General features: G+C 43.1%; 1 protein-coding gene across 1 annotated transcript in view; it reads left to right on the top strand.

Moving 5' to 3' along the window:
- Positions 1-15,565, top strand: part of arhgdig (Rho GDP dissociation inhibitor (GDI) gamma) — a 47,425-nt gene that overhangs the window by 18,454 nt on the left and 13,406 nt on the right. Inside the window, exons 2-3 of the mRNA XM_078284501.1 lie at positions 11,858-12,031; positions 12,977-13,060. Of these exons, the coding sequence (XP_078140627.1) occupies positions 11,863-12,031; positions 12,977-13,060 (253 nt within the window). The 5' untranslated portion in view covers positions 11,858-11,862. The remainder of the gene's footprint in view (positions 1-11,857; positions 12,032-12,976; positions 13,061-15,565) is intronic.

Raw genomic sequence — 15,565 nt, 5'->3', positions numbered from 1 at the left:
TTTGAATTCTCTAATCGCGCACATGGAACTGAAACAGGCTGCCCACGCAACCCGTCCTCCTCGGGACTGTACGATGGTGACACAACAGTCGCCACAGGAGAGACACATGGCACAGAGTTCACAGTTGGCACCTCGGAGGTTTCACGAACAAAATATGGCTTCAACATATTGATGTGACACACACGGGACTTTTTCCTCCTATCCGGCATACTAACTACATAGTCTGTGTCACTCAATTTGCGCTCAACCTCGTAAGGACCACAAAACTTTGCCTGGAGGCTGGACCCAAGAATAGGTAACAGAACCAAAACACGGTCACCTGGTTGAAAATTGCGACTGAGTGTTTTCTTATCATACTGTTTCTTCATTTTAGACTGCGCAGCGGAAAGGGAACTGCGTGCCAGCTCACAAGCCGTGTGCAACCTCTCCCTGAATGAACTCACATAGTCTAAAATGCTGTGCGCGGGGCTGGGTTTGTCTGCAAGCCACCTCTCCCGCAGCAAACGTAGCGGGCCGCGCACAGTGTGCCCAAAAACCAATTCAGCCGGACTAAACCCAAGAGACTCCTGTATGGTTTCACGAATGGCAAACAGAAGCAGTGGCAGACCCTCATCCCACTCCCTGTTTGACCCAGCACAATACTTTCAAAGCATGGACTTTAACGTCTGATGAAATCTCTCCAGTGCGCCCTGACTCTCCGGGTGGTACGCACTGGAGATCTGATGCTTAATGGACAACTCTGTCATCACCTGTGAAAAAACCTTGGACATAAAGTTAGATCCTTGGTCTGTTTGAATGCGTTTGGGCAAACCAAAAGTGGAAAAGAACTTAACCAAGGCTTTCACCACTGCTTTAGCCCTCAACGTGCGCAACGGGATGGCCTCAGGAAAACGTGTGGCTGCGCACATGATGGTAAGCAGGTACTGGTGACCAGTCTTGGTTTTTGGCAAGGGACCGACACAGTCTATTATGACATGCTCAAAAGGTTCGCCAATTACCGGGATCGGATGTAAAGGAGCCGGAGGAATAACCTGGTTTGGTTTTCCAGTAATTTGGCAAACATGGCAAGATCGACAAAATTTGGTGACATCGGATTTTAACCCTGGCCAGAAAAAATATCGGAGCACCCGATGATATGTTTTCTTGATCCCCAAATGGCCGGACAGACTGTGATCGTGGGCTAAACTTAACACTTGGAGCCGGAACTCTTTTGGCACAACAACCTGGGAGACCACATCACATTCCATCCCAGACACCGGGGACCATTTACGCAACAACACACCTTCATCAAACAGATAAAACACTGGCTGCGAAGCATTTCTCTGTTCCTGAGCTGCAGACAAACATGCAGCCAATGTACTATCTGACTGCTGAGCCTGGATGAGCTGATCCTTATCTATTGCCAAACACAAGTCCATATTATCAGGCAACACATCCACAGTAACAGGCACACTTTCAGGTTCAGAAGAGGGGCTGACCGGATCATCAGACGCGTTCAAAAAACAATCGGAAAGGTCCACCAAATCACCAAGCTTACGAGCCTGGGCACGCGTCACGACGCACGCCGGAAAAACAGGAGGCAACTCGAGCGCAGCGGGAGCAACAACACACACATCAGCAGTGGGGGTTTCAGTGACCTCGGGAGTAGGAAACACTTTTTCACCAGCCAAATCATTCCCGAGGATGAAATCTACCCCTGCAACAGGTAGCTGATCACGCACACCAACTCGCACTGTACCAGACACAAAGGAGGAGGAGAAAATAACTGTGTGAAGCGGCACGCGTAAAACACTCAGTTTAATTCCCCACACCAATAGGTCTGAACCACAGTACGACTGGTCAGAAAAAGGCAGGACACCACGTCGAGACAGAATACTTCGCACCGGTATCTCGCAGAATAGTAACGGGAACCCTGTCCACCTCATTGTCAGTCAGAGAAACAAAACCCTGCATAATGAAAGGCTTAAAATCATCGTCAATTTCTTTTGTTGGCAAGGTTGCTGTCAAAAGTTCAGGTTGGCTAGCGACTGGCCCACACTGAATCAGACCAACAGCAGAGGGACCTTTACCCTTCATCTGTTCTTTTTTTTGTAACACAGGACAAACTGCAATGAGGTGGCCAGGTTCATGACAATAAAAGCACGCACGGTTTTCACCCCCGGGGGAAAAATTGCCCCGAGAAACTCTTGGTGAACGCGTTCTTCTATTTTCACGCACCGGGGATTCGCGATGCACGGGAGATGGAAAAACACTCTTGTGAGTTAAAGCAAACTCATCTGCCAGAACAGCCGCTCCGGCGAGAGACGCAACCTTTTGTTCGTTCAAATATACAACAATGCGCTCTGGCAAACACTTTTTAAACTCCTCCAGAAGCACAAGCTCTCGCAGCTGCGTGAAATTCTTAGCTTTACTGGCGTGACACCATTTATCAAAAAGCACTCCCTTCTCACGCGCGAACTCAACATAAGTCTGGTTGACACTCTTTTCACATTTTCTAAATTTTTGTCTATATGCTTCAGGCACCAATTCATAGGCACGTAACACAGTAGCCTTAACAATCTCGTAATCCAAGCTCTGTTCAATTGTGAGGGTGGCACACACCTCCTGAGCTTTCCCTACCAATTTACACTGAAGCAATAATGACCAAACTTTGGCCAATTCAAAGTGGCTGCAATGCGCTCAAATGCGTTGAAATACGAGTCCACCTCAGACTCCCTGAAAGGTGGAACCAGTGCAATGTGCCTGCTCACATCGAAGCTTCCACGGGGAGAGTACGGGGTTTGCTGCATGGGTTCCAGCTCTAAAGCCTTCACCCTAAGGTGCATAGCCTCCACCTCCAACTCCCAATTTCTCACCTCCATTTCTTTAATACGGAGAGCCAGCCGGAGCTCCTCAGCCGCCATCCCCGACGTAATAGGAGGATCTGTGGGAGTAGTGGGAGTGACGGGCGGCACTAGACCTCGGAGCTCCGCGTCACTTTTCCCTTCTCCCTCTGGAGTGGATGAACCCTCAAGCAAATCCCCCTCCTCCAGCTTCTCAACCACGAGCTCCCTCAGCTCCTCTTTCCTCGCATTTACTGGCACTTGCACATGAAACAAATTCGCAATGAGCATCAAATCCACTTTTCTACATTTATTCACTTGCTGCAAACTAGGATTTCTTGCAAAACTGTCCAAATCGAAATCCATAGTGCCACTCAAGAAAAAAGTGTCAACCAAAATTATGAAACAAAAATAGGTCAAAATACCTACCAAACCTACCCGACGAAACATGAGGAAAAGAACGGACGAGCCCCCAATTTATGTTACGCCCGGCCTAGGGGAAAACCGGGCATAGCACAAAAAGTGACTCCCCTCTTTCCCCACTCCCAAGGATGACCAGTGCCACAGCAGGTGCAGTCCAAACAGAATTGATTTATTTAACAACTCTTCAACTCTTGGGTCATAACAATACCATACAGATAAACATCAGTTGATAAGGGAGTTACAAGTTCAGTGTAGTGCAAAATGAAGTCAGTCATCAGTGCAACATACAGAAATACAGACACAAGAGGCTAAATAATTTCAGACACTAATTACAATGGAGATAAACGAATCCCTGGTTCTTTAATGATTAGGTTTTGTCACTCCGCTTCTCCGCAGAGAGGGCAAACAAGACAGCCGAGACACCGCTCACTTCTGAGTAAAAATCTACGAAAATAATAAATACACAATGGCACATTAATAAGGCATTTTTATTTGGAGGTGACGAGTGACTTGATCCTCTTTTTGTTTGGATTCTATTAATAACCTCATTACTAAAGAGCCTTCCAGTCGCTCCATGGATATTTTGTTTCATGTGTTTCCCAGTCGTGTTCTCTTCTCCTCTCTGTATGCTTCTTCACAATTTTTTTGGTGTTAAAAAAACAAAAAAAAATACAAATTATTCCACCACCATACAAAATTGGGTTTTAAGCCGCTGTAATGGGGCGACAAAAAGTGCAATTTACACTTGTAGCGCATATTTTACATCAGGAAGGTGACTAATGATGCGGAAGATGGTTTCAACAGCCACTGTGGTAATGAACCAGTTTTACCAGCCGCAACGAAAATCCACCAGTTCATATCACAACACAGATGGGGGTTGGAATAGTTGGAAGACCACACACACACACACTGTCTTCCAACATGTGTTGCTATTCACGATAAAACAGATTTTTCAAACCAGCACTGAAAGGATGGAAAGGGTTAAAATTCTGATTTCCTCTTCCTGTGTAAGTCCAGTTAAAATTGCTCAGCCTGGTCTCACGAAATCTCAATTTCAGTAAACCAGGTAGTAAGATGTCCAAGAATGAAATTTTGTGAAATGAGTATGATGCTTTGAAATGTAAATGATGTGTTCCGTACACGAAAAGTGAGAGAAATACGTTTCTCCACCATGAAAAGATTACATGGATGTAAAATAACACCTTACCAGTTAATAATAAAGTCTCATGTTATATTTTCCCATGCATTTTTTTTGCCGATATGCAAGACAGAAACACATGGGCAGATTTTTGAACGGACCTTGGCCTGACTCTCTCTCCAAGCAGCGCAGAGGCCCTAGCCACAACAAAGGCTAACGTTGAACACAATAACAAAATAATGAATTAGAAAACGTGTAGGAGATTTTTCTAGCGAGGTTAGCTAACATATTCAGCAATGGCGGAACTGTTCTTTATGAGCCACTTGTTGTTGCTATTGGTTAGCTAGAAGGCTAGCCAGTCAAGATAGCTGCATAACATTAGCTGCAACTTTGTTTCACTCACTAGCATTTGGAAACCTCTGCTAATATTTAGGCTACTAGTCATATCATGCTTCAGTAAAGCAGAAATATTACGCATTTACCTTTAACCATGAGCAAAACCTTACCCGGACCCTAACCTAAACCATAGTTTCAGTTGCCTAAACCTAACCATAACATTAAAACTTGTTGTACTTACCTACGCTCAACTGTTAGCTAACCTTTTCATGTGACAATGGCGTCTCCAATTTGTGCTACTGTCATATAGCTAATCCTTTTGTGGTGGAGGAACGTAATATTCAACTAATTCATGTCCACAACATGTAATCTGCATTTCAGAGTTTGTGCTTGAGTTGAGAATGATAGAAAATGATAGAGCAAAAAAGGCATCACTTTCCTTTCAAAAACATAACTAGTTTAACAAGTCTATTTGGCTATGATAAAATCCTGACACTTGCCACCATCATAATTTTATTAAAGCCTGATAAACATTTTTGACCCTTTCTATCCTAGACCAGAACAGTTGAAAAATGGCTGCTTTATACAGTTTAGCACTGAACTTGATATTTCCAACATGATATTTCCATTTATTTTGCTTTTCAACACCAGCAGGAAAATCAGTCTTCAGACAGACTCTTATAAAACTAATCATATTAGGTGAAAACATACAAGAAATGTAGTCAGGCTCAGTAGGGTATAGGGGTATAGCACATACTACCCCTTTTAAAAATCCATATAGAGACACTGAGCTCAGTATTGTAGAGTATATCTCTTTAAATATGAATGCTAATTGATACGGTTGCTGTGACAGGTCAGCAGTCAGGAGATCAAAGTGAAGGCTGCTGGGCTCCGGCTCTCACATGGAAGAGAGGAAACTGCTTTCAATCCCACTTACTAAGATAGCAGAAACATGTTTGGGCTACAGTGTGTGTGTGTGTGTGTGTGCGTGCGTGCACGTGTACGCACATGCGGGGTGGGCTACAGGGTTTGATGTGTAAATACACATGGGTGAATCATTTATGAAGTCATATCCCATCCATATCTGAGTTACGGGGTTTAATGTGTGTGTGTGTATGTTAGAGAGAGCGAGAAAGAGAGAGAGAGAGAGAGAGAGAGAGAGCAGCAGTAGATCTAAGTTAATAATATTTCAAAATAGACATGTTTGTATGAACTGTAGTGCTTGGAAAGTCTGTGGAAAGTGCTCTATGTGCGCTACTGTCATGTCCATTCAAATGTGTCACCTCAGATATTTGATTTTTATCTTTTCTCAGCTACAAAATAAACAGGGTCTTTGTGTTGTGTTTCATTTGTAATACTTCCTCATGTGTTTAGCTCCATCCATATTTGAGTGTTATCCGATATCTTCCAGCATGAATAGCTGTGAATTTCTGGTATTTCATGGTATATGCATATTTAATATCTGATTCCATGAGGAACAGAATATTTAGGCCTATATTCTTAAAGCACATTATTAAAGGTCCTTTCCTTAAAGGTCTCCTCCTAAGTATAGATGACTGAAGGAGAAATTTGAGGGGAAACTCAAGAGTTATCTGAAAATATGTGTGGAGATAATGTAACTGTATCTACCTTGATAAGAATAGATTTAAAGTAAATTGTGAAGGGAGACAGCAACTAATTTGCAAACTCCACCTAGATTATATGGAAAAATGCATTTGCCTTCCTTGCTATGTATAGATTTAAAGACAAATGTGTGTGTAGAGGCAACTGTATTCCTGCCACATTGTTAAGTATAGATTTAGGGAGAAATGTGTGTGAAAACAGTAATTAACCTGCAAATTATCCACCTTGTTATGTAGATTTAAAGGACTATACAGAGTTTTTTGACAGATTGGCCTGTTGGTCAATTTACCTGTTAAGTGATGAGAACATAGAAAATCATCCATGTGTCCCTGGTGCTCCATGCTAACACACTTTAGCATACACTATGTTGAGTGATAGTAGGCTCCATGCTAACACTTTAGCATACACTATGCTGAGTTATAGTAGGCTCCATGCTAACACTTTAGCATACACTATGCTGAGTGATAGTAGGCTCCATGCTAACACTTTAGCATACACTATGTTGAGTGATAGTAGCTCCATGCTAACACTTTAGCATACACTATGCTGAGTTATAGTAGGCTCCATGCTAACACACTTTAGCATACACTATGCTGAGTTATAGTAGGCTCCATGCTAACACACTTTAGCATACACTATGTTGAGTGATAGTTTGCGACTAGCATTATTTCAGAAGTGAGAAAATGAGAACTTGTAGCAGCTCTAAAGCTAAATGGTAAATAATTTCAAATAATAAGTGGCAGTTTTGCTTAGGAGATTGGTAGAATTTACACAAATATGATACAAAAATAACGTGCTGTTTTGAACTAGCAGGGACTACTTTCCTCAATTTCCATAGGAAGTGGTGGGCGATGGACTGTATACTGCTAAAAAATCAGCGGATGAATATGTGGTTGTTCACCTGGAATAGTTCCAAAAATAAACCTAGCTATATCAGTTATAACAGGTTAATGATATTTCATTTGTAAAATGTATGAATGTACAGTCCATATCATAAAAAACATTAACTTTGTCTATTCTCTCATCACTTAACGGGTAAGTTGACTTGTTAGACTTAAGGAGAAATGCACTTTACCTACTTCAGTAAATATTGATTTAAGGAAAAATATGAGGGAATGCAACCATTAACAGAGCAAGTGCCTTTTTACGTATAGATTTATGGAAAAATGAATGTGGAGTAAATAATAATTTACATGCCAAGCATTCCTCCTGCTGCAAATGAACAAAACGGTCCGCTGTGTATAGTTAGTCGTATAAAAGGAATCCACAGCAAAGGTGATGTCATCGCCAAGGAGAGTTGAAAGGGTTGCCATGGTGACAGGAGGAAGGCAGCCGTGTTTGGCCCCGACTGGGTGGGGTGTCGCTGTAAATAACACGCACACACACACGCATACGCACACACACACACGCACACACACACACACACACACATAGACAGGACAATGGTGCGTCAGGCTCTGCTGGTTATCTGTTCTCTATGGGGCGTTAACCAGACCTCCCTCCCCCCCTCCTCATACATCCTCTCCTCACAAATCTGTGTGTATGTGTGTGTGTGTGTGTGTGTGTGTGTGAGTGCGTCACCCTCTTAACGGTACCAGTTATTGTTTGGTTTTACTGTTTATAACACTGTTTACTGCATGCATCTGTTTCAATGTGTTCATGGGTATGCATGTTTATCTTTTGTGTGTGTGTGTGTGTGTGTGTGTGTGTGTGCTGACACCCTTGCATTGGGTCATCATGTCCCTGATGAGTGCATTTTCATTGATGTTTACAGAATCCGCCACACTGCATGCCTGTGTGCATTTATATGCACGTGGTTATGTGTTTGGACTAGCATGTGTGTGTGTGTGTGTATGTACTCCCTGTGTCATCCAATTACCTCTACACACAGCTCTGAGCTGATGTACACCGAGCTGTCTCATTATGAACAGTTAAACACAACCAGGGGTTATTACACACCGCTGTTACAGCACAGTAAATATCCATAACACAGTTTGTGTGTGTGTGTGCGTGTGTGTCCTATTCCCCAGATAATTGGAGACTAGAGGTATGCACTGTGCATCTGTCTTGTCAACCATGCAACATTTTATTAGAGTAAATGATGTGTATGTGTGTGTATGTGTGTGTGTGTGTTCCTTTCCTAAAGTGATGAGAGAGGTATATATAATGTGTCTCTCCCCTCAGCCATAAAACTGTTTATTAAATCAAATGTGATTCAGTGTGTGTGTGTGTGCGTGTGTGTGTGTTTATAATACGTGTGTAAGCGGGTGTATGTGTGTGTTTCTATATGATATAAAAATTGAGCCAGAAATTAGAATGAAATAATTAACATTAATCAGCTTCTTTAATGAAGTTTCTCTTGCTTGGATGATGCACGCACATGCACACACACACGCACACACACGCACACACACACACACACACACACAGGAGAAGGTGTCTAATTGAGTTTGAGACAGTCAAAGACAGGCAGGTCTGCTGGGATGAATGGACTGGAGCAGAAGAGAAGTAGAGAAGAAGAGTAGGAGTGAAGGAGAGATGAGGGATAAAGAGAGAAGAGGTGGGGAGGAAGGATAGCTTGAAAGAGAGAGGAGAGAAGTGAAAAGGAAGTGGAGGAAGAAGAGGGAGGCGGGGAGATACGAAGAAGGCGGGGGAAAGAATGGAGGAGAGGGAGAAGAGGAGGATATGGAGAAGAAGAGAGGAGGAAATGAGGAAGAGGATGGAGGCTACGGCTAAGAGAATGAGGTGAGGAGGGAAGGAGGTGAGGAGAGGAAGGGAGGTTAGAGAGCAAGTTAGAGTTTCAATTATACAAACATTTCTTTGAGGCAGAACTGCTTTGCAGGCAGAAATAATCTCATTGGTTGAGTTAAACCTCAATGGGCGGAGCCAAAGAGTGCAAGGTAGCTAACTGGCAAACTTAAATGGCAACTCAAAATGTAAATAAAAAATATAAATAGCAATGACTTCTTGTTTTCATTCAGTAACGACCATGCTATTTATGATTTTGGAAGGCCAGCAGTTAGCAGACTAGCTAACTAGCTTACCTAGCTAGCTATATGGCTAGTTTGAACTTGGAAGGTCAGCTAGGCTAACTAGCTAACCTAGATAACTTAGTATGGATAGATTGTAGGCTATTATTTCAGTTTTTAGCAAGAGAGCTAGGCTTCATAATATTAGCTTCCTCCTAGCTGGAAAAAAAAAATGGAAGAAACCTTTGAAGACGGATCCCCCACCTGAGCTGACTGAGCGTGCAATGATAAAATGGAAAGTAATAAAATGGACAGTAACATGGACAATGACTATGAGATAAGAAAACATTGAGGTTTAACTCAGCCAGGCAGATTACTTCTGCCTCCAGAGCTGCTCTGAGTCTGAGAAATGTTTGTAGAACTAAAATCTGCGGTTAGAGAGGGCAGAATCAGTAGAGGTTAGAGGTTGGAGGAGGGTATGGAGGGGAGGAGTATTGGGATAAGGAGCAGTGAGAGCAGATATAATAACAGAGGAACAGGAAAATGATGACGCTTTGGATGGAGCGTGGAGGATAAAGAAGAGAGAAAAGAGAGCGGGCGTGGTGAAAAAAGAGGGAGGACAGAGGAGGGAAATGAGGGATAAGGAGGATATAAGGAGGGATAATGAGATGTTAGGAAAGAAGAGTAAAGGATGGTGATGAGAAGAGGGATGAAATGGGGAATAGAAAGAGGCTGAGTGGAAGGTGGATGGATGAAAAGATGAGTGTGAGAGATGGAGCAATGCAGACAAAGTGAAATGAAATGATACCTCCATGGATAGCTAGTTGATTAGCAAACATTGATTTCAACCCTTGCATTTCTCCGTATATCTTGGACTTAATATGTGATCTTGTGTTCTTTGTGTTAAATATTTATCAATGATAGATTTATGAGATGTCTTGTATGTTATGTCAACCATGCTGTAATTTGTAGAGTCTAAAGTCCAGAGGAAGACTAGTGTTGACCGAGGCGTTAATGCGGATCCCAATAAAAGAATAAAAGAATAAATGTTGAGTGCATTAAAGAGAGGTTACACTGCAGACTGATTGAATTAAGAGGGTGAGAGTGTGTGTGTGTGTGTGTGTGTGTGTGTGTGTGTGTGAAGGAAAGAAAAGTAGAAAGAAAGAGAGACTAAAAGGCAAAAATAGAAACAACTACTGTATTGACCTTACTCCAACGGCGACCATTTTGAACTTATGTCACACTTCTACAAATCTACAAATCTACCTGGAAGATTGGCATATATAAAACTAGCATTACTTCAACACATAAGTGAGGACCTCAGATATACTGAACAGTTAGCAAAAATAAACAATAAACTACTGCTTGAACTTAGCAGGGGAGTTAGCTAGTTTATTAGCTAGTTTGCTACTAGCTAGATAGCTTTCTGCTATAGTGGGCCAAATATAGCCTATTACCTTAAAATGTGAACCTTTATACCTCTGGTTCCCAACATTTGTATGATACATCTTGGTACACAGCAGTAGGATAGCTATAGCTTGGGTGTAGGCTACTTACTCTTCCAGGTGGAGTTTCCCAACCTGTGTGTGATGTACGTTAAAAATGGCCACCGCGGGAATAAGGCCCATGTTAACAAGTTGTGTTACCACATTGACTTGGACAGCTCTGCAGCAACTTCTGCAGAGGGGTTTTGATGTGCCGTTTGGACGTCCGTTGAAGCAGCTCCATATTTGGCTCCTGGCACCAGTTTTGTCAGCCAGTTTAGGTGGACTGGGACTCAGTTCAAGACATGGTGGACTGTTTGAAGCTTTTGCCATGTTTTGATCCATTTGACTCCGACTGCTGCCGTCTGCTGCCGTCTGCTAGCTGTCAAGAGCCAAACTGGCTCTGTCTGTTCCAGTCCTTCTTCTTCTTCTTCTTCTTCTTCTTCTTCTTCTTCTTCTTCTTCTTCTTCTTCTTCTAACTCTTCCAATCTACACATATTCACCCTCTGGAGGTGATGTTAGAGTGTAATTTCAGCTTGCAGAACATTTTTGGTGAAATTACTGAATGTTTGCATGTATCAAGAAGGAAATTCCACGAATGAGAGAGAGAATTCGATGAAAACGTGAAGATGAGCTTCTGTTGTTCTCGCACCATGCAGGCTGTCAATGTGTCTCCTGAGTGAACGTGACAAATGCAATATTTCTGATTATGATTCATGGGTCAAGACCATTTTAATGGCTGAAACACAACAAAACATACTGAAGGCAAGCTCTGCTGAAAATGCTCCTATTCCCTGTTTTCAGTTTCCAGGGTGACTGTCAGAGCCAAGTCGAATATATAAAGATTTATTTTTAGTTTGATTCTTAGTGTCCTGTGCATGTGACAAGGCTGAGCACCAACACTGGCATCTACTCTAAATCTTCTAGCACATGGAGAAGAGGTTTTTACATAGAGATGGCTTATAACTATGTTTAACTAATGGAAGCTAAATGATCTAGGCTGTGGTTAGTGGATGTTATAGTGTCTTATACAGTCTTTTTTTCTTCTTCTTTGTGGTGAAGGTCTGATGGCTGACAAGGAGGAGATGCCCATCGGGGAGGAAGAGGACGAGACGGACCTCAACTACACTCCGCCGGCCCAAAAGTCTTTGCAGGAGATCCACGAACTGGACAAGGATGATGAGAGCCTGATCAAATACAAGCAGACCCTGCTGGGGGCGGGGCCACTGGTGGCAGGTGGGACTGTGTGTGTGTGTGTGTGTGTGTGTGTGTGTTCCAGTATTGTTTACCTGAGGTGATGGAGTGCTGGTGATTCACACTGGTATCCAATGTTACTGCAGCTTTAATAATAGCTCTCACTCAATGTAACGACTCGGAGCATAGTTCCTCGCAGTCATCACCTTCTGATTACACACACACACACACACACACACACACATACACACACACACACACACACACATACACACACACACACACACACCCGGGAGGGAGCAGACCTGCTTGCCTCAGCATCTCTAATCCAGCAGCCAGGCCATGATAGCTGATATCAGTAGTATGGCTCTGCCCCCCCCACTGCTGTAACCCAGCACCACCACATCTATATCAGCTTCCTATCGTCTAATACAGTGGGAGAGGCTGTAATGAGACAGTAGAATAACACAGAGGAGAAGAGGAGGGAGACAGTGCACCCGCTCACCTTTATCTACTATTATAGATGAAGGTTTATTGGAATAGAATAGAATAGAGAAGAGAAGCGAAAAGAAGAGAAGGAAGATGATTTAGCAGCTTACCATTATCTAGATGGTTTATTAGAATAGAATAGAATCGAAAAGAATATAACAGAATAGAATTGAGAGTAGAATAGAATAGAACAGAACAGAATAGAATAGAATAGAATAGAATGTCATCTGTATCAGCTTAATGTAATCTAAACCAACAAATGAAACAGCATTTAACATAGAATAGAAAAGCAAGCAAAGGGAATAGAATAGAATAAAATAGAATAGAATAATCATGCATTTGTGTAACTGTAGCTTCAGCGTTATTGAATAACATTGTGCTTTGGGTTTTCAATAAACTGATTTTTGTCCTCCTGCCCAGACTCCTCCATCCCTCAGATTACAATCATATTGAATGAATGAATGATGTCAGAGTAACCAGACTGTCTCCTCTGTCCAGACCTGTCTATCCCTAACGTCCAGGTGACCAGACTGACCCTGATGTGTGACGAGGCTCCTGGACCAATCACCATGGACCTGACAGGTACTCTACACTTCCTCTCATCACTCTGTCCCTCTCTTCTTTCATTTTTATTCAGCATGTCTTTTGTCCCCTTATCCTGGACCGGTCCTGGATGTCCTTTGAGCAAGGCATCTGAACCCCACCCTGCTTCATTTTATGCGCAAGACGACCGCAGTGTTGCTCAAACAGTGGGGCCTCTGTTGCCTCTGATGATTTGTGTGCATGTCCACGCGTGAGTGGGTGTGTCCACGCTTTATCCGCAGCTCAGTGTGTGTGTGTGTGTGTGTCTGAGAGAGAGAGAGAGAGAGCCTGCTATATGTTTGCTTACTGGGCAGTATTGACATTTCCCCCTGGGAGTAGGGGACAGAAAACGACAAGCAGGAGTGGGGGGAGTGAGGTGTCTGTAAGTGTGTGTGTGTGTGTGTGTGTGTGTGTGTGTGTGTGTGTGTGTCTGCAGTGCATGGTAATCAGGTGTTGACACCCCTGGCTGCAAAGAGATGATGTCATCCCCTCCAAGGATCCGCCAGGAGACGGCGATGAGGAGGGGATCGATCTGTGTGTGTGTGTGTGTGTGTGTGTGTGGGGGGGGGGGTTCACCTGTAGATGACTCTAGCGCTAGGGTGTGTCCAATAGACAGGAAACAGATTGCTGTGACTATGTGTATTCTTCAGTTTGTGTGTGTGTGTGAGTTGCCTGCTTGTGCCTTTGCCTGTGCTGACTGTAGGACAGCAAGATTTGCTTTGATATTTCCTTGTTTCAGGATATCCCCCACCCCTCACACACACACACACACGCTCACGCACACATACACGCACAAGCACAAGCACACACTGCTAAGACTAATGGGAAAGGTCACCTGGTTGCTAGGCGATACTGATCTTGTACTATGCAGTTTCCTCTGACTCAAAGAGAGAGAGTGAGTATGGTGGAGATAGAGAGAGAGAGAGAGAGAGTGTGGTGGACATTGGGAGAGAGAGAGAGAGAGAGAGAGAGAGAGAGAGAGAGAGTGTGGTGGAGATTGGGAGAGAGAGAGAGAGATTCTTGTTAAATCTTTGGTAGGATAACAAACTGTAGCCAGCAGCTTTGGAGTCTAACTTCTCCAGAACTATTTTTTAAAGGTGCATCTAGCATTTTAGCATCAATAAATCATTACCTCATTAATGTTGAGACATGAGTATAATTACTGTAAACAAACGAGACGGTCACAGAGAAGACTGGCAGCCTCTACCAGACTCTACACTGCATTTTATCTTGTGCGCCTCTGGCTCGGATTTGGTGGGAAATCTGCTGGATTGCTTTACGGCACAAAACAGGAAGAGGGCGCTGTTCTTACAGAGCAAACAGAGCTAAAGCTTTCAGAGTTTCCCACAATGGCAAACGATGGAACGAGTGAAAGGTCGTTTGATCACTTCAAATATGTTGAATGGGGAGGGGGAAATGGCAACATCCTTTTTGTGACAAAGCAAAGGGGTTTATGGGAAATATAGTCTTAACTTTGAGAAACACTAGCGCTTACAATACCACTGGTGTGAGATAGAGGCTCCCAATCATCTCAATCATGGTCTCATTTGTTTACAGTGATTATACCAGGGTATCACAATTAATTTGACAATGATATATTGATTTTTAAACATGCTACATGTAGCATCTTTAACCTAATTTGAAGTTGTCTACTTAGTGTACCAGGAAAATCTTGCATCCAATTACTTTCTCTTTTAAACTGCTGAACTTAATAGTCTTTTAATAGACTTTTGTGTATTTTCTCAGGAAACTGGTGAAACAAGGACAACCAGCACCTATATTGTGCAATAGGTACAACTCTGTATTCGAAAAGTGGTTCTTATATTTTGCACACTGTACTGTATCGCAGCACCATTGCATGCACCATTACACTTTCATAGCTTAAGTCTCGGTTTATCCTGCTGTGCGTATGAGTCTGTGTGTGTGTGTGCTGGGAGTGAGAGAGATCGCTGTATACAGTGGGAGAGAAAAGCATCCACCATCACAAATCCATACAGTAAGCAGCAGTGTAATAATAGGTCCTGCTGGTATATCATATTGCAGTCAGATAGCCGAGCCGGCACCAGACTGGATGGGGAATGGACTTTCCATCGGTGGCTGAATGCATTAGAGACCTCATTATACACTGTATAGCCTGTTACCAGTGCAGCATGGTGCCCTAAGTGATGACTGGCCTTTACTGCTGAATGTGTGTGTGTGATAGAGAGAGAGAGGGGGGGGGTGGGAAAACAGAGGAAGGGGGGAGAGAGATTGCACTCTAGTTTTGAAGTGTGAGCGGACAAGAGAAAGGAGACGCTTCGCTCTTACCGTACGCATGACCGGCCTGGACAACTTCTGCAATATGTTTGTGTGTGAACCTTACTTCTCAGTTCATCGCTGTTCCTTCTCGAGCTCAGAGGGTGTGAACTCTCCATGTCACCCTTCTGAGTCTGTCTGTCTCCACAACATGACAGCATGAGGTTTTAGAGATTTTTTAGAGTAACGCTACTTTTCTGAGTATTTTCA

The sequence above is a fragment of the Centroberyx gerrardi genome, chromosome 7 (genome assembly GCF_048128805.1).
Source record: "Centroberyx gerrardi isolate f3 chromosome 7, fCenGer3.hap1.cur.20231027, whole genome shotgun sequence".
In the NCBI taxonomy this organism is placed as follows: domain Eukaryota; kingdom Metazoa; phylum Chordata; class Actinopteri; order Beryciformes; family Berycidae; genus Centroberyx; species Centroberyx gerrardi.
Note: the sequence above shows the minus strand (reverse complement) of the source record. Positions and strands in the feature narration are given on the sequence as shown.